Raw genomic sequence first — 19,748 nt, 5'->3', positions numbered from 1 at the left:
TCCAAAACACTCTCCTATGGGAGCTTTTCATGTTTTGAAAAACAATTTCTTATATTTACAGCCAAAATTAGCTAAAACTAATATGCTATCATACTACATGGCAAATAAAAAACTAATTTATAATATTTTGATATTAATATCAACAGCCGCAACATATCTGAGACTTATGTTATTAAAATTACGGCATAAATTCAACCAATTCAAATTTCTTATATTAATTTTTAAAGGCGAAATAATAGCCAAGACTGATATGCTATCACAAACACACGGCCCAAATCCAATTGATCAAAAATTCTTGCATTTATATTTACAGCCGACAAATAGCCAAACATTATATGCTATTAAAAATTCACGGCATAACACCAACTGATGAAAAACTTTTACTTATATTTACAGCTGATAAATAGCCACACATAATATGCTATAAAAAACTTATGGCTAAACATCAATTTGAAAAAATTCTTATATATTTTAAAAAATTTCTAAAAGATTTTCAATTCAAGTGCTTACTATTCCCTTTCAACCTGGCGCCGAACTTTTAAAATTGCCATCTTATATTTTTAATGGGGAAAAATATTTACACAATACAGCTAAACTGGTCAAAAACTACAGGGGGGGGGGTCAACATATGTATTTAAATTTGCTCCATGTTTCATATTGAGAGTCTATATTTTATCAAGGGTAACATTAAAAAATCCCTTTCTAAAAAACATTCAAATCTTATATTACCAGTAGCACAATTTCCAATGATCTTAAAGATTCCATTCACCCAAGCAGACCAAACCACGCTCTGCTACTACGTGTTGGGCAATTCAAACTGATAGCTCAATCAAAACCCGAAATTCAAAGAACTAAAAGCAGGTTTTAAGCTAGCAAACCCAACTGAAAATTTGTGGAATGATCTGCTCGGGAAGAAAGGACATACAGACACATATTTAACAATTAAATAAACATTTTATTAAACAATAAATATGTCAAAACATGGAAATAATAACAAGTGTAAATAAAATTCACATTCCCCAACAATTGAATAAAAAATCCCCCCAAAAATATCAGTAGGAAACATTTCTTAAAAATAGTATCGTTTAAAGTTCCAGTAAAATTTATATGACTAGATTAATATAAGTACAACCTTGAGTCCAATGCCATAAACAGAATAGTTCATACGAACGAGTTAAAAAGTTCATACCAAACAAGCTATTCCTTCTTTAAAAGTTGGCACAACATGTGAGGCCGCGATCCAACAATTTAGATCCCATATCAAAATTGTCCGTGACCATTCAATGCCACCATGCTAAATTCAGAAAAGAAACCTGTCCTCCTGGACAACAGGAACCATCCGCCCATCTAATGGACATCCAATCCAGCTCTCGAGCGTGGACCTTCCATGGTCCTGTTTGTTAGGCCCTTTCACAGCAAAAAAAAAACAACTTGATTTAAACTCTCAATTTTAGAGAGAAAATCCCTCACTTAAAAACTCATCTCAAGGCAACAACTGAAACATGCCCGCATTTCTGGCTGAGCTCAGCAAAAAAACATCCTACATCTTTCAAAAAGAATCCACTATACAACGTGGAACTCCGGAGCACACAGCTCCCAGGCACAATCTCAGCACCTCAGAAAAACATCGGACTGCAGTCACAACATAGTAAAACAAGAGGTGAAACAATAAGAGAATGATTGATTGAGAGTTCACACTTAAATAGCATTCCCTATCTCCCTACGCGATGGCGTGACGTATATCAAAAAGCATGCATAAATTACATTGAGGAAACAACTCAACACAGTTTACAGTTTAAAACTAAAATCTTTAAAATTGCTTCCCCCATGCATACAGCAAGAATCTACTCAACATCTTTACTATGACGTCACATCATCGTGGCGGGTCAACAAACGCATGCTACGCATGCAGGGAATATTGGCTCTGGGGAACGATTCGTGCGCCGGTAAAATAACGGGATGACATTCTAAGTTCGAAAAAAGAAGGAAGTAAGTTTTGGAAACTTTTATAAACCTTCTAAAACTTTAGGAATTTCTCCAAGAATAAAAAATAATGGCTCTAGGCCAACAAAAACATACCTTGATACAATGAAATGGGAAGTCCTACCCCACCCGCCATATAGCCAAGATGTTGCCCCTGCAAACTACTATATGTTTTTGTGGATGATGCATGCTCTAGAGGATCAGCACTTCCTCTCTTTTGAAGAAGTCCAAAATTGGATCAATTCGTGGCACGCATTAAAAGACGCATCGTTTTTTCGAGATGGCCTCCGAAAATTGCCAGAAAGATGGGAAAAGGTAGTGGCCACCGATGGACAATGCTTCGAAAAATGAACATCAAACCATTTTTCACAATAAAACGGCTTATTTGAAAAAAAAAGCTTTAAAACCTATTTGTACACCAGATACTTATCTCATATAATGAGTGAGTACACACATTCTACTATTATTTTCTACAATAATGAAACAACGGAAAGAAGATTTAAATAATTAAAATCTGCATTTTCCTAAAAAATCTATGAACTCTTCCATTCTCTCTAGTTGGAGATAAACCTAGATTAGTAAAAGTCGTGCAATTTGAAGTTGAAAAGGGAGTCGTTGTTAGGTTTTACACCATTAAGTAGGATTAACTCAGTTTTTTTATTTGAAATTTTGAGAGGGAAAAAAAGCAACACCATGCAGTTATCTTTTCAAGAACCATTTAGAAATTTTAGAAATCAAAAGTTACACTTTTTCACTGTGGAATAAAGTCAAATTAGAAAATTTTCATAGCATTAGATGTACAGAATTATTATTGTTTGCATCAGATTTACTCAACAAGCTGCTACACTTTTAATTTACATATTGAAAAAAGCTAAGTATGGTTCCCTTTCAAACTAAAAGCATTAAATTAGTTCTAACAAGAAACTCCTGCATATTGACTTCAATATATAGGTAAGTACTCAAAAGAAAGCAAACATATTTCTGTATAGTCACAAAAATTCTTTAATAATACTCAACATTAAGAGGAAAATCATTTTGTAAAATACAGATGCCCTGCTATTATGTTCCCACAGTGAATAAGCCAAAATATGTTTAAATTTCTAACTTAATATTGTACATGAAAGAGTACGTCAGACATTGTCTAATAAATACGTAATGCAATTAAATAAAATTTAAAAATGTCACATGACTAGACAAAGAATTGAATTTACACATGTTATCCTTAGAATTTACTGTGCGTTTATGAACTAAAGCTCTGCTGATTGGCTACATATTACAGATAGCAGCTAGTGCCCTCTAGCAACGATTTTGTAATCAGCTCGAGATGCTGCCATAGTGGTTATAGGGTTAATTTTAGAAGTTAACTAGTGTAGGGAAAGGGCTGTGATAATTACACATTATTTGTATAAATGGTAGATAGTTTTCTTCAAATTTCAAGTATCTTTACTATAAGTCTTAAATTGATGCAACATTAAAAAAAAATATTATAAAATTAAAAGATTTAAATTCTATTTTGCTAAGGCAGATAAATAATAAACAAAAGTATTGCTTTCAGTTTTAGAAATAAGGTTTAATTCAACTTTTTATTTAAAAAAATAAAACCTGAGAAAATGTCGCAATATTAAAACACTTTTCAGAGTTTTCATAGAAATAGAAAAAACAAAACTAAATATTTACTTGAAATTTTTGGTTCTTTTCAGTTACACATAATTCAGTTTTTTGACCTTTTATCTCAGTAATAAGATTCCAATCAGTGGGTAATGTACTTTCAAGAGGTGGCCTATGAAAATGTAAGAAAAATGAACCATAAGAATTTGATAGATTTCTGAGCAAAGAAATTACTACACAGAAATTATCACTTACTGTGGTTGATTCAGGAAATGCCTCGATCTTGTTTCATGTCGCACAAAGATACAACCACAAAGTGATGCCAAATGTTCAGTTTCTACCTCAGTCAATAGTTTCCCTAAAATAATTTATTGCAAAAGACATAATTTAACTTGACATGAAAATATGCACATTTTTACTTAAAAATTGAATTTAAAATAATGCAAATTAACTGCAAAAGAAAATAATAGCTATAGATACAACACTCTTTCAATTTAAAACCCATTGAAATTAACAATATTTCTCAGCATTCAAAAAGTATTCTTTTGAGATTAAAATGTTGTGTACTATTAAAAAAAAAGTATGACTTATGTACATGTATGATGCATAATATAATTTATTAATAAATGTTGTATATTTTAACATCACAATGAAAAAATAGTATATGAAGTATTTAACAAAAAGCCTTAACAACAATATCCTAATTGATTGATTGGAGAAGTATTTCTAAATAAAAAAAACTAGTTAAGAAAGCATGAAATCAGAATATTGAGGAAAAAATATTCCCTTCTATGCTAAACAAATACATAACAAAATCTTGCTGCCAATATGCCAATAACAATACCAAAATTTTGAATTGTACCACATTTACTCATATGTAAGCTGCATTTTTGGAATCTTTGATGCCGAAATCTTGCTGCAACTTACACGGGAAGAAATTTCTTGCTGTATAAAAGTTGCTAGAAAAATATTTATTACACTCCTGTTTGTGAAAATTGCAACACCATGAAGGACTGACGCGAGTGAGCTGAAAATTGCAGGAAATGTAAAGTAGGGCACGATATGTAATTGGTAGACCGGTAGTGAATGCGTATGCTGAGCAGCGTCCTCTGAACGGCGGATCGAACTGAATATAAATAGACGGCTGTAGTGAGGCGTGTATGATTATCGGTGGTTATATGCTAGAGTAAACGTTAACTGAATCTTTACTATGCCTCTTTGACAAAAGAAAGCGAAATTTGAGCAAATTTCGGAGTTTGAACGAGGCAGAATCATCGACCTCCGTGAAGCTGAATTGTCTTATCGTGCAGTAGCCGCTCCTGTGCAGCGTAACAGCAGCACAATCATGTGTGTTTGGAAGCAGTGGACGGACGAGGGTCAGACAGCTCGGAAATCCAGGAGTGGACCCTGAAATGTGACGTCAGCTCGCATTGACAGACACCTGGTACGTATGGCGCTAAAGGACCGCACAGTTTCTTCTAGACAATTGGCAGCACAGTGGTTAACAGCTACAGGTGTTTCATTGTGTGCTTCATCAATTCGGAGATGTCTGCTGCAGTGTGGGCTGCGCGCAAGGATTCCTTTATACAGGATTCCTCTCACGCAAAACCATCGCCGCCTGCGGCTACAATGGGCCAATGTGCATAGGAGCTGGCGTGCTGCTTGGCAGCAGGTCGTCTTTTCTGACGAATCCCAATTCAATTTGTGGCACCATGATGGCCGAATTTGTGTCAGGCGCTATGCCGGTGAACGGCACATTCCGGAGTGCGTTATTGAGCACCACAGTGGACGAACACCCGGAGTTATGGTCTGGGTGCCATAGCATATCATGGACGATCACAATTGATACGAATTGTGGGAAATTTGAACAGTACCCGATACATAAACGAAGTTTTACAGCCCCAAGCTATTCCTTTCCTGCAATGATTGCAAGGGGCTGTATTCCAGCAGGATAATGCCTGTCCTTATGTCGCCAGGACTGTCAAATCCTACCTTGATTTGCAGCAGGTACAGCTTCTTCCTTGGCCTGCATATTCTCCTGATATGTCACCAATTGAATATGTGTGGGATTTCGCTGGGCGGCGTCTCGCTCGTGATCCTCGTCCTGTTGCTTCGACAGATGCACTTTGGTTGTGCATACAAACAATTTGGAAGACTCTTCCCCAGGCAGATGTTCAAGCTTTGTTTCATTTCATGCTGAGTTTTGTAGCAGCTCTTATTGCGGCACGTGGTGCCACACAAAATACTAATCATTTATTTGTATTATTACCACTCAACTGTGTATTAAATTTAATTCAAGTATGATGCTTCTTTTGTTCATGGTGTTGCAATTTTCACAAACAGGATTGTACTTAGGAATTGGTTTCAAATCGTGTTGGTGTTAAGGGAAAAAAAATAATAAAAATATTTTTACACATTTTTCAGCTTTAAAGCTAGTATGGCAGCTTATATGTGAAAGTAATTTATACTTCTGTAAGCGTAATAAATCATATAAAGGTTTTTTATGATGATGAATTATGTACTTAATTTTACGTAACAGAAAAATTAAAATAAAATTTTAAAAGAGCATAATACCATTGATAACAAAAGTCATAAGATGAGACAGCATTTTTTTTTTTGGTGAAAATATTGCTAAAATATGGGATAAAAAAGAGCAATATTGAAAATTGAAAAATTATTTTCAGTTGCATATTCCTGGGAATCAGATACAGACAAACAAAACCAAATCACATTACAATCATCACTTGTTTTACATATATGGAAGATATATATATTCATATATGATATTGTTTTGTGCTTTCTTAAAATTACAAAGAAACGCTTTTAATAACTCGGCACCATTAAACATGCAGATCTAAAGACATACTGAAAGCAATAGGTTATCTAAATACATAGAAAGAGTATAAATAAATAAATAAAAAGCAAATTACCTTGAAATCCTTCTGGATATACATCATACAAATATTTCGTAGTTATATTTCCTTCAACAAAATTAAACTCTGTCATAATGTCTCGTAACAAAGGAATGTTGTGACTAACTCCTAAAATACACATGTTTAAAGCCTACAAGTCAATCTCACATAAAGTTATAAAACTGCAACAAATTTATTTTGATCAAATGTTTTAAAAAGTGAAAAAAAGGGGGGGGGGGGAGTTGCACTGTTACAGAAATGTTTAAATTCTAAAACGGGTTAAATTTTTTTCTTTGAGACTACTGAGTCAGTCTTCTAAAAAAATAGAGTTGAACTCTGCAATGGTCATCTTCACTTATAATAACAAATTTCTAACTGCAGTAATTTCTCATCCATGAGCGTCTAATCCAGTCTTTCAGACTTTCACTGTGCAAATTCAATTCCAGGGATCATCTAGAGTTTACTGCATGACAATAAATTTTAGCCAATACACAGATCTTAATATTGCAAATGTTAAGTGTTACAAACATTTTTGTGTGAAACAAACAGATTTTTTAAGGCTTGGCCTTTTAAGGTCTATTTTGACATTAAGGGTTATTAACATTAATAAAATTCTGAATAGCTTGTTCACATAAGAATTAATACTAAAAAGACTTCCTTATGATGCCATGATAAAAAAATTAACCTTAGGTTTTAACTTTAAAAATAGTCATTTGCTTTTCATTATGTCTTTTGTGGGGACAACCAATTAACTCAATTTTCTAGATTAGAATGTATTCTTTTATTTCAGCTCAAAGTTGAAAGTACAAGGTGGTTGTAATTAAAGTTACCCTGTTTAGACCTATATAGCACTTGTTCCAAAAAACATATGTCATTGAAACTTGGTATATGAACCAAGAGAAAAAGAAATTATTGATAAGAAAATACTAGTTAAAATATTTATTACCAGATGATGGTTTCTGGTGTATTATTAATTGCAAAGAAAAAGGGGGGGGGGAGGGGGGCTCGACTTATAAATTTTTTGAAATTGTAGTTCTAAAAGAGCAATTTACATTCTCTGGAGATGGTTAGAGTAGAAGAGGATCAGAGTCTTTTATGAAAGATTGGAGCTTGGAAACATTTCCTAAAATATTTCTGGAAATTGAAGTTCTAAGCACAAAGTTTTAGAAGAGCTTGCATGGCGGTCCATTTTAGTCTTATTCACCTGTGCAATATTGGATTTGCAAACGCACATTTTACAGAGGCAATTAGTGGTTGTTGATCACGAGATTACATCAAACTATGCAAGTGAATTGATTCTGTAAGCTTCTTAGAATGTTTGTTTATAAAATTTCTGATCGGCCATTAAGCATTAAGTTATTGGTGCTGAGCTTGCTATGTAACAGAGACGCATACTCCAACCTGAATGCTTCAGGATAAAAATGAATAGTTTTGCCTTCTTAAACATTTGGAATAATGTAATACATTTGTTCCACATTGTGGGGAGGGGGGTGGAATTAATAAGATTTTATTGCTCAAGCAGAAGTGTAGAAGATAAGATTAAAATGTGGACAGCTTGAGCAAAATGAAGAAGGGTTGTCAAGGTGTAACTGCAATTCATCAAAATACCAAACTGTACTAAATTATTAATAAATAAAACATGAAATCATTTACAACAAAATAAGAAAGCAAAATAAAATCATATGCAGCTAAGTTAATAATATTATTTTAAGAGAAAGTAATAAAATTAATACTTTTATTAGGAAGAATGAACTGAAGTATTACCTCTAATGACATAAGCATCCAATGCCTTTATCATTGTATCAATTGCATTCTGCCTTGATGGACCATAAGTTATTAACTGAGAAATTGAATAAAAGAGAAAATAAATTATGCAGTTTTTTTACATTCAAATCAAAGGTATAAAATTCTTCTTAAAAAAAACTATTCCATTTTTCAGTAATTTTCAGTTCAAACAACTGATAAAAAATAACAGGAATTTATAGGATATATTATTTTCTTTGTAGAAATAAGGGCAAGGATGAACTTGAACAGCATTTGATATTTTTGCTTATAGAATTAACATGGAACTCTTGCAATGTAACATCATTAGTGATGTAAAATACCCGGGTATTTATTTTTAGGGGTAAATACCCAAGGTATATACCCGGGTAAATACCCAAAATGGGTAAATACCTGGGTATTTATTTCAAAAATTTATATTCAACTGAAATACTTTTCTGTATGTATTCCACTATGTATGTATATAACCAACCATATACAAAACAATAAATTTTTGCCCAAAAATTGTATTCTAATCACATATTTAAAGAATTATTGTGTGAATCAACTTAGCAAACTAATATGATATTCACATTAAATGTGTTGGATATGCCTAATCAATGTTGATAGAAAAAAGTAAAAAGCTTAACCAGTTACAAAAAAAAAAGCAAACATCAATTTTTTCAGGTTCTAGTCTTTTATAACCCAGTAATATATCCCTGCATGACATCAAAATGTAACAATGTCACTGAATTTCTTATTATTTATTTACCTGTATCTTTTGCAGAAATTTCCCCCAAACCTAGTTTAAGTGTTCGGGCATATTCTGCATCTCATTTTTTCACTAAGCCTTTAATTAAAAAAATTATATATTTATAAATTTTTATATTTTTAATCTTTCATTTTACGGTTTATGTTTTAAAAAGAAAATCATAATCTTTTGATACCACCTAATTTTTTTTTGCAAAATGCGCAATTACTAGGGGATTTACCCTGCCTTTGGATAAATACCCAAAAAAATATTTACTTTCCCACCCTACATCACTAATTGGGTGTATTAAAAATAGTAGGAATAAATTTTCATCATGAAGTACCAGGGAGCAAATGTAAATCAGCAAGGCAACAGAAAACTATTTTTTTTTTTTTGCTTATTAATGTGAAAACTGTTTCTATATTTACCACGTTATCACTTAAATAGTAATAAAATTAATAAATAACATCATAGTCTTAATAACTTCTCAGTTTATTCTTCCAAACATCCCTCATGCTCCCCCCCCCCTTTATTTTCATTTTGGATATGACTAACCTAGATTGTGATTTTGAAATCCTGATATTCATCATTGAATTGCTTATACTTCTCCAATTATGACATTGAAAAGAAAGATTCTTTGGTTCACGATATGTTTCTTTCATAATTTCATCAAGTCTTTCAATAAAAAATATTATAAACTGTGTAATACATATGAGGCAGTGAGAAGCAAAGGGATGCAAGTGGACTATTTTAAGTTTTGAGTACAACGCGTTTAAAGATCAGATCCTAGGTAGACTTTCTTTGAAATTTTTTTCTAAATCATGCTGTATGGCAGCACCTACCAGGGTTACTAATACAATCTCTTGCCCCAAGACACAGGAGAGATTCACCTACCATGTGTACTGGTTATCTCCAAATTTTTAATTTTGTCACTTGCATCCCTTTGCTTCTCATTGCCTCATATGTATGTATCATTTTTTCCAATTATTTCATATTTAGATTAAAAAAAAAAAAATTCAGACTCATTTTTTGCATTTTTTTGTAAAATACCCAGTTTTTGGGTATTTACCCAGGCCTTAGGTAAATACCCGGGTAAATACCCAAAAAATATTTACCTACCCGCTGGGTATTTACCTGATCCACATCACTAAACATCACAGAAAAAAAATCATGCTCTTATTGATATTTTTAGCATTAGGGCAACATGTGATAAATTTCATGACACAAAAACAGTTAACAAGATTTCAATTGAAAAATGTACTTTACAAGAAATTTTTTTACTACAAATGAATGCTTAAACACTTTTCCATTCAAAGTTGATTTGAATATGAAATAAATATATCTTCTTGTAATGTGTCAAAATAATAGTCAACATTTTAAATAGCAAGCTCAGTCCATCTACAAGTTTCTATTTACATCACATTGAGTATTTTTTTTCAAAACTCATGCCTTTTGAATACAATCAACATCTGTGAATGAATACCTTTAAAGGCAGCCTTTTTTTCCAGTCCCTACTAAGTTTTCCCTGTGGTGATTAACCAAACAAGTGATCTTATTACTAAATCGCTTCCGATTTTATTATACACTAGTGGTACCCGCATGGCTTTGCCTGTAATAGAAAAATTGAAAGGTCTTTTGGTTCGCCTGTATATTTACAAATAATCTATGGTGAATTTTCTCGCCAATTGGCTTGTGCCCATGTTACGGTTCAACGTTATGATAATTACGTATCTTGCCAATTGGCTTGTGCCCATGTTACGGTTTCATGTTATGATAATTTCGTAATTTACTCGTCCATCTTATGATAGTTTTGTTCTAAAAATTGGAATAGAAAAAGAACCACATCGAATTTTCGAAAAATCGCTTCGAGGTGCACACTCCCATGCTACAAACTAAATTTGTGCCAAATTTCATGAAAATCGGCCGAACGGTCTAGGCGCTATGCGCGTCAGAGATCCAGACATTCTACAGACATCCTGACATCCAGACAAAGAGACTTTCAGCTTTATTATTAATAAAGATTTGAAAATTTGCTGTATTATATCAAATTCTAATTGTGAATAGTAGCAAAATTTTTTTAAATTTCCTGCATTGTCAATAGTAAAATACTTTCTTTCACTTCTTCAGTCTTTATCTGATAATTTTCAAATAAAGATGATCAAATTATTGTTATACTAATCAAAAGTTTTTGCATCTAATCTTTTTGGGACATTACACTCAGACATAACTATCTTCCAACATGCTCTTCATATTAGTCAAGTCATTGCTTTTCTTACTGCAATCTGTTTTGTAATCTTATTCAAACAATGAGGAGAATAACTGGATATTAATTGAGAAGGCAATCTAAAACTATAAAAATCATTGAATCCTTTCCACTGCTATCAAAACAGTTACAGCTCCAGATTGCACATTTGGGAGGATTATGTGAATAATTCAGACTTACTGATGCCTTGATAAATAGAATAACGTCATTAGGTGGAGGAGAAAAAAAGTTTCATCAGGCAGAAATCATTTTAAATAAATATCGTTGCCTCAGGACAATAGTAGGGAAATCCTTTTGCAAAAAGTATAAACCCAGTCTTTTAGCCTACCATTCAAACTGGCAGGAGTTTTTGCTCATCCTGACTGTTCTCTATTTAAGCTATTTGCTAAGACAAACAATAGGAATTAAAATGCTGCAATTGCATTGCCTTCAAAAAAGTAAGCAACCAGTTTCTTTTATAACTGGTCAGTTTAAGAAAAACATATCTGTATCACCTTATGAGTAGAACGCTTTTCAGTTGCGAGTTGAAAGTTCACCCCGCTATCTATTAGAGTCTTCACCGGAGACTACAGCAATTCAATTTTTAAGAAAAGAATGTTTTATTTAAAAGGCACTAGCTTCCCTGGTTTATTTAAACTGTGCATGATATTTTTTTTTTTTTTTAATTTGGATTTTGTGATGCATTGAGAATCTCAAGTAATCTTTTCCAATAATTGAAATTTTGGAGCAAGTTCCTTTCTTTTTCTTTCTTGCAATCTATTTTCTTGGATAAAGTTAAAACCTTTAGAACCATTTAAGTTAGCTTAAAACCATGTTTCACAGAACATAACTGAAAACAACATTATACTGATCAGTGGCGTAGCTAGACCCGACTTTCGGGGGGGGGGGGGGGGTTACTTCTTTTATTTATATATATATATATATGTATATATATATATATATATATATATATATATATATATATATATATATATATATATATATATATATAATATATATATATATGTATAATCGCTTGGAATTTTTTCCTTTTCTTTTTTTTCTTTCTCTTCTCTCTTCTTTTTCTCTTTTTTTTTTTTTGAGACTAACTTTTCAGGGGGGGGGTTTTGTCCCCAAAACCCCCCCCTTAGCTACGCCCCTGATACTGATGTGTGATATTGATGTCAATGTATACAAAACTAAAACTGAGAGAAGCATTTGTAGATGCATATTTTTAGACAGCTGCAAAAGGAATGCATATTTAAAAAGTACAACAAATATGATCTGAACCCTAGGGAAAACTTAAAATCCTCAAGTATTAGAAATTTAGTAGGAAAGTTTTGTTTTTAACTAATAAACTGCTTTGTATATACCAAAATAACAAAATGCTAAAGCTTTAATAAAAGAAAGAAAAAAAAAACTTGGATTGAGTTGAGAATTCCTACTTCAGAAAAGGGAAGATAATAAAAATACTAACCTTACAAATCATGGGATCATAGAAGATACTAATCTCACTACCTTCTTGAATACCACTATCACAACGAACCTAAATTGAAGATAACTTTTATAGAAATATAAAAACTCGTGAAATAAGCCATTGCATAATCAAATACTATTCAAAAAGTAATTTTTTTTTCCATACACCTTCCATTTATTGTTTATGCAATTGTTGACCTCAGAGGCCAAAGGTGCCCATATGCAAAATTTTAGGGGGGGGGGGAGTATTAAAATTTGACATTTTTAATAACTTATTCATTAATGGCTGGAAGAGAAATTTTTATACATTTTTGCAAAGAAAAAAAAAGCACCAAAAGCAAGAAAGTTCTCATTTCTAAGGAGAGGGGCTTGAGCCCCCCTTGCCCCCTTTATGGGCACCCTTGTCAGAGGCTAATGAAAACATCACCTTCCTTCACATTTGAAAGTGCGATTCTCTATGCTTAGCATACTTTCGTAGATGTAGGAAAGTGTCTAAAAATTCATGTGTTTAAGAAGTATTACAATAAACTTTGAACTATCCAGCCTAATTAGGGAGAAAGGCAGGTCGGATAGTTAAAAATCTTGCTATAGTTTTAAAGCATATGATGTGTCAATTTTATTTTACTATTTATTAATATGTACTCAAATTAACTACTCTGTATACTTTGATTTTGAATGACTGAACATAGATATATTTCTAGCCTGAAATTTTCATTTCGGTTACTATGTTCATTGCCATGTGCGAAATTCGACTACAAGGCACGTAACACACAGTTGCTTTCAACATTCCTCATTTTCTCATAAGCTGGATAAATTAAAGGCCAAACAGACAAAATACTGTATTACTTTTAATATCCATACATCAGTACTTGCACCATTCTTTTTAGTCACCAAAAAACATTTCTGTCCTGAGAAGGTAAACGGCAGTATCAGCAAATTTTTCATTTGTTTTTGCATTTTTATCAATCATTATACTTAAACTTATTGTACAAGCTTTCTTAGTTGGTTTCAGTTTTCACAGATTCATTGCTTGCATTTTAATTTGTATTATACATAGCCCTCTGATTGTTCTGTTCATTAATATGTAAAAAAATAAGTAATAAAAATAAAAATATGTAAATGTGTGTATAAAATAAAAATATATACATAAATGTAGTATTATGCATTGATGTTATAACTAACTTAATTTTTCTGTGTGTATTGGGGGAGGGAATGCCAGGAAACGTTCGCGCACGGCACCGTCAGCTCCTCGGACCGCCCTGGACAGAGATATGGTAGTTGAAAAAGTTTTCAATTACAGTAGAACCTCCATTAAGGGACACCTCTATTTAAGGGACATTTTTTCCGGTTCCAGTCCCTTTGAATAAGGACTTCCATGTATTTACCTCTAATTAAGGGACACTCTATTTAAAGGTCTGTCACAGGGAAAAAAAGCAAGAAATAATGTATAAACACATAAGAAATAGTGAATTCACTGGAAGTTTCACTTTTCCTCTAAAAGTTAATTGACGCAGGTTTGACATAAACATATGTGAAAGAAACAAGTAATGTGTTAAAAAAAAAAAAAAAAAAACTTGCTGAAATTAACATGCATATTTTGCCCTCTCAATAATTTATTCAAGTTGATTCAAGGCCAACGAAGAGTGCACAGCAACTAATAAGAATTTTGAACATTAATTGTAATACACATTGCATTACATTGTAAATTACATAACATAAAGCAAATACATGTAATGAATTACTTCAAAATTATTTCTGTATGCCACAAAACAAAGCCATTACAAAATTTTTTATTAAATTTTAAATAATAAAATAAGATAAACTTAGAAACGTGAATAATTATGAATTTTATTTAACATAATAAGACATTTTCAGTATTTCATCTTAAGTGTTAATAGTTAATGTTTATTGTAATATTATACTACTAAGTACACAGCATGCACCAATTCATCCACCTCCGAATAAGGGACACCTCTATTAAAGGGACAAAATGTCTGGTCCCCTTAGTGTCCTTTATTGAGAGGTTCTACTGTACTAAAATTTTAGACGTCTTTCACAATGAACTAAGGAAGCAAACATGCAACTTTGCTCCATCTGCAAAAAACTCCCCCACAGTAGCATTACTATTAGCTTAAAATAAGATTTTTACTTCTTCCAAAATAATCATGGTTTAAATTTTAGAAGTGATTTAAGTTGATAATTCCTTATTTTAACATTTATTTAATTTTGCATTTGGACAATATTCAAAGCAGTTTTTTGAAATACTTTTCTTTTCTCAAGCCCAAAAGCTAAATAATTGAACTCACGACAAACTTTTGATTTTTGATGATTTATATTAAAAACAATAGTTTTTAAAAGGCTGATAATAATATCAAACTGTAAATAGCTCTAATAGAAAATTTATCTTGGAGGATACCATAAAAATTGAGGTTGCTCTACCTTTTTTTCTTTTCTGGTGAACTTAGATGCAGCAAGTGAGAAAATAACATTTGAACCAAGTGGTTAAAAAAATAAATAAATAAATAAATAAATAAATAAAAATGTATGCTTCTTAATACTGATGAAAATGTTTCACTATGCATTTTCTAAACTAATCATTTTAGATAAGTATGATACACAAATTACAAAAGAAAATTTTAAACAAATCCAATATTCTCCTCCCCCCAACAATACAGGAGCTTAAGTTTGAGTAATTCATCAAATCATGGATATTCCACAGTATAACCCCAAAAAAATGATACTTACATTTTCAATATGAAGAGGTTCAATATATTTATACAGGCGACCTACGGAAGGTAATCCAAAGTTCTTATAAGGATCTTCAGCATAAACTCTAGATTCAATCGCCCATCCAGATATACCAACATTTTCTTGCTTTATCCTCAGAGGATGACCTTCACACAAAAATTTGATATGAAACAATAAAAAATTTAATTCTTCGAGAAATCTATGCAATGGAAATGCAAGAAAGTGAGGGGAAATTAATTTAATTTTGAAACTAACCAAATACACAGTATGATCTAAAAATAACCAAACTTTTTATTTTAAATTAAAACAAGCATGGGCAATATGTTTTAAAGCTAATATTTTATCAAAATAGGATCCATTTAACCCAATATAACATTTTGAACTAATTTAAGCATGGGTTTTTTTAATTTGATTTTGGCAAAGCACCCCATAGAACTCCTCTGTTTAACAGCTTATATTTAGCATTTGATGTCTTTTATTTTTGTCACAAGAGAAGGCTCAGTGTGATATTTGAAAATTATTGCTTCTATGGTCACTATAACCTAGAATTAACAACAATAATGGCAAAGTTTGTAAAGATTCTATATTTCAAATTAGACACAGTCAAACAAGTCATATAAACTTCTGCATGACAGTTTGAAAAAAAAAAAAAAAAAAACCATTGGTGCATGCTGAAAAAATAATTTACAACATGCACCTGCTTCAGCAGCATTCATCCTAAAGCCATGTGTAAACGCACAGATCTGTTCTAAACCACAACAGTTTATTATAATCCAACAGTGATAATGTACTTATTTTCAAAAAAGGTCACACACATTAATAATAAAGAAATTGCTTAAAAGTTAAGAAACATTCAATAAATTATTTACTGTACTCTTTTAATATTTTAAAAGGCCTTAGAATTTGCAAGTCAGATAGGCGTCAAGAAATAACATAAAACATCACATCAATTAAAACAATGAGCCAAAGGATTTCATTGCCTGTGCAGGAAAGGTTTTTCTAGTTTCATCGAAATCAACCAATTTTGATTGTTACACTACAGCAACACCTTTTAAAATTTTGTATAACACACAGTCGAAAAATTCGACAGAATTAATAAATTAATACATTATCTCAAAAATGGTGTTTTTCGATACATGTTGGCAAGATAAATGTTGGTCATTATAAAGCTTCATGTTAAAAGGTGTGGTTAAATTGTTTAGCGTAGATGCAGGGCCATTAGATCAATAATGCATTGTGACTTGCACCATTCGCATTCTCTTCAACCAGTCCAACAAGTACACATTAACTATACTGCACATTGAAAAATAATACATTATTTTTTAATGTCATTATAGCTATTAATACAGAATTCTATATTACAAAGTTTCACCACTGCACTGCATGAAATCAATGCATGCAATACAATGGGAGCTGAATGAAACCAAGGATAAGAATATCAACCATAAAGAAGTAAATACAGTAAAACCTGTAAAGTTGACCACCTTTGTAAGTTGACCACCTGTCTATGTTGACCACTTTTGTCAGAAACGGAATTAGTAATATCTTATATAATGAAGGAAAACCTCTGTAACTTGACCACCTCTCTATCTTGACCACCTGTCTATCTTGACCACTAATGAACACCAAATTTGGTTTGGAGTATTGTAAAAAACCCTTTGTAAGTTGACCACTTGGTTTATTTTTTAAAATTTTATTTAGCAAATTTCTTTTTTTTATTATTATTTTTTTATAGCTTTCCAAGAATATTTTTGATGATAGACCAGCATTTTACCAACTAAATAAAACAGCAGCATAACTAAACCTTTTGAGTTTGAGTAGATCATCATGGGGTTATATATGTATATGAGAAAAAAATAAAGCGAAAAATTTGTAATTTTTGATTAACTATGAATTTTTTGGAACTATTAATATCAATGAGTAACTTTTCATAAACAATAAGACCTTTTTTTTGATCAATTTACTGAAATTTTAAATTTGCATGACACATTATATGCCATTCTGGGAAAATAATCTCTAAAAATATTCGAATAACATTTTAAATTATTCTTTCAAAGTAATGCTGAACAATGAAAGTAAGTTGAACAGAAAGAATAAGTGTCAATTAGTCAACAAATGAATACGTGGTGCAAGAAATGACAAAAAAAAATAAAAAAAAAAATAAATAAATAAAAAAATAAAAAAAATAAATAAATCATTACCCCCTTTATAAGTTGACCACCTGTTTAAGTTGACCACCAAAGTACTGCACCGCAAGTGGTCAACTTACACAGGTTTCACTAACCATTACACTGATCCCAAAATGTGAAGAATATGGACATGAGCAAACAGATGAAATCAAAAAAAAAATTTAAAGAATGCAATGTGGAAATCATTTTATGAACTTCATTTCTTTCAAAGTTTGTCCATAGAAATCTCACTCAACATTCAATACATATAAAATGTCCCAATCATTAAAAAAAAAAAAAAACATACACACAGAGAAGAATTATTTAACTTGCATTGTGATTTTTTTACTAGTTTAAAATTAAGTAAATAACGGTGCAGGCCAAAAATTTCAATAAGAATAAGGTATAATTTCAACTATATGATCGAAATAAATTCAGATCAGCGTGTTCAACCAAAACTCACAATGCAAAAATTTCCCATTCAGTATGGCTTGAGTAGGGTAGAGGTGCAGTTTGTGCTACCCAGGGCCATGTGTCTGATACTTCACTCTGCTGACACTATATCAAAAATGAAAAAAAAAAAAAAAAAAAAACTATGAAGGAACTACAAGTGGGGAGAGGGGGGGGGGGGAGTTTTAATTTCAGCACAATTGGAAAGCTTTATATTTTGATGCAGATTTTTTGCCCTCTTAATTCTCTTATGATGTATATTTTTTCTCTATTTAAAATTCCTTTTCCCCCATCAAAGGCTAAACACTGCCTTGGAACAGAATGATCTTTGCCCCAGCAAGCTATTCAACAGGTGCATGAAGTGTTACAGTAACCTAATGAATACATAACAGAAGCAAGACCTCTTTTTGACAGTTAGGTGTTTCATTTTCTTTTATATTTCCAGCTCTTAGTAATGTTTCTAGGTTACTAAAGTTAGAAAGTTTCTTCGTTAATCTGAAAATCAGGATAAAATCTCAAAATTCAGAGAGAGAGGGAAAAAAAAACTTTAGTTTTAACTTATACATGGTCTTTAATTTCTATTTCGGTGTTTCTGAGACAATGCCATGGGTAGTTTTATAGTCAGTGCCAGTTACTCTGCCGCCATTGCAATGAAGTAATGTACTATAATGTTCCGTAAAGGTATGACACAGAGGTAGGTGTTGCACTCTTATGTCAAATGAATTAAATTACAGTACAACATATGAAACTGTAATGTTCAATTATGTATGTGTATATACACTAAACAGTGTGCAAAAGAATGAGATTTAACAAGACTTCCCTTACAAAATAGCAATTTTCTGATATAAATTATTAGTAATCCAAATGCACAGTCAAACAAGTTCAGATTAATAAGACTCTCGTGTATTTTGAAAATATGATTCTGCTTTGCAGTAGAAAAGTTTGCACATATATGTATAAATTAGAAAATATACCTTTTGCAACACGAATCATTTGCTGTACTAAATCAACTCCAGTTATACATTCAGTGATTGGATGTTCAACCTGAAAAAATATCCATATAATTTCAGTCATTTATTACAGTATTCAGAGCAATTTAAATAACCTCCCAAAAAAGTACCTGTAGTCTTGTATTCATTTCAAGGAAATAAAAATTTTTCTTTGAATCTACTAAAAATTCAACAGTACCTGCGAAAAAGAAAAAAGAATAAATTTATAACATAAAAAAGCTATAGACAAAAAGTAACAGTTGCTTAAAAAATTAAGGTGCAAACATCCAAGTTACTAAACAAAACAATAAATTCCATAAAAAAACTTTCGCTTACCGGCAGAATCATATCCAACAGCTTTTGCAAGTGCAACGGCTTGTTGTCCCATAGCCTTTCTGAGATCTTTATCGACAAACGTGCTATCAATATTTAGAGAAAAAAAGGAAAGAAAAGTTAGAATCATTTACAACAATTATGAGGCAAATTAAATATCACTACTAAGATCCAAAGTAAAGCTAATTCTCTTTTATCAATAAACTTTTCATCACCTACAATTTTGAGTATGCGCCCAAAATGTCTTGGGACACAATGTTGCGGCCAAAATATCGCCGGCTTTTAATGCCACCGGTCCAAAATGTCGCCGGGCAAAAATGCCATCAT

The 19,748-nt window shown here is 31.7% G+C and overlaps 1 protein-coding gene across 1 annotated transcript in view; it reads right to left on the bottom strand.

Annotated features, from left to right (window-relative positions):
* LOC129217086 (propionyl-CoA carboxylase alpha chain, mitochondrial-like) overlaps positions 1-19,748 on the bottom strand; it is a 51,179-nt gene that overhangs the window by 9,253 nt on the left and 22,178 nt on the right. The window contains exons 11-19 of the mRNA XM_054851334.1: positions 19,425-19,507; positions 19,220-19,287; positions 19,074-19,143; positions 15,479-15,627; positions 12,735-12,803; positions 8,268-8,343; positions 6,522-6,632; positions 3,847-3,949; positions 3,661-3,763 (exon numbers count right to left, since the gene is read on the bottom strand). Of these exons, the coding sequence (XP_054707309.1) occupies positions 3,661-3,763; positions 3,847-3,949; positions 6,522-6,632; positions 8,268-8,343; positions 12,735-12,803; positions 15,479-15,627; positions 19,074-19,143; positions 19,220-19,287; positions 19,425-19,507 (832 nt within the window). The remainder of the gene's footprint in view (positions 1-3,660; positions 3,764-3,846; positions 3,950-6,521; positions 6,633-8,267; positions 8,344-12,734; positions 12,804-15,478; positions 15,628-19,073; positions 19,144-19,219; positions 19,288-19,424; positions 19,508-19,748) is intronic.

Source organism: Uloborus diversus, chromosome 2 (genome assembly GCF_026930045.1).
Source record: "Uloborus diversus isolate 005 chromosome 2, Udiv.v.3.1, whole genome shotgun sequence".
Classification (NCBI taxonomy): Eukaryota; Metazoa; Arthropoda; class Arachnida; order Araneae; family Uloboridae; genus Uloborus; species Uloborus diversus.
This window is presented reverse-complemented; position numbering and strand designations above follow the sequence as displayed.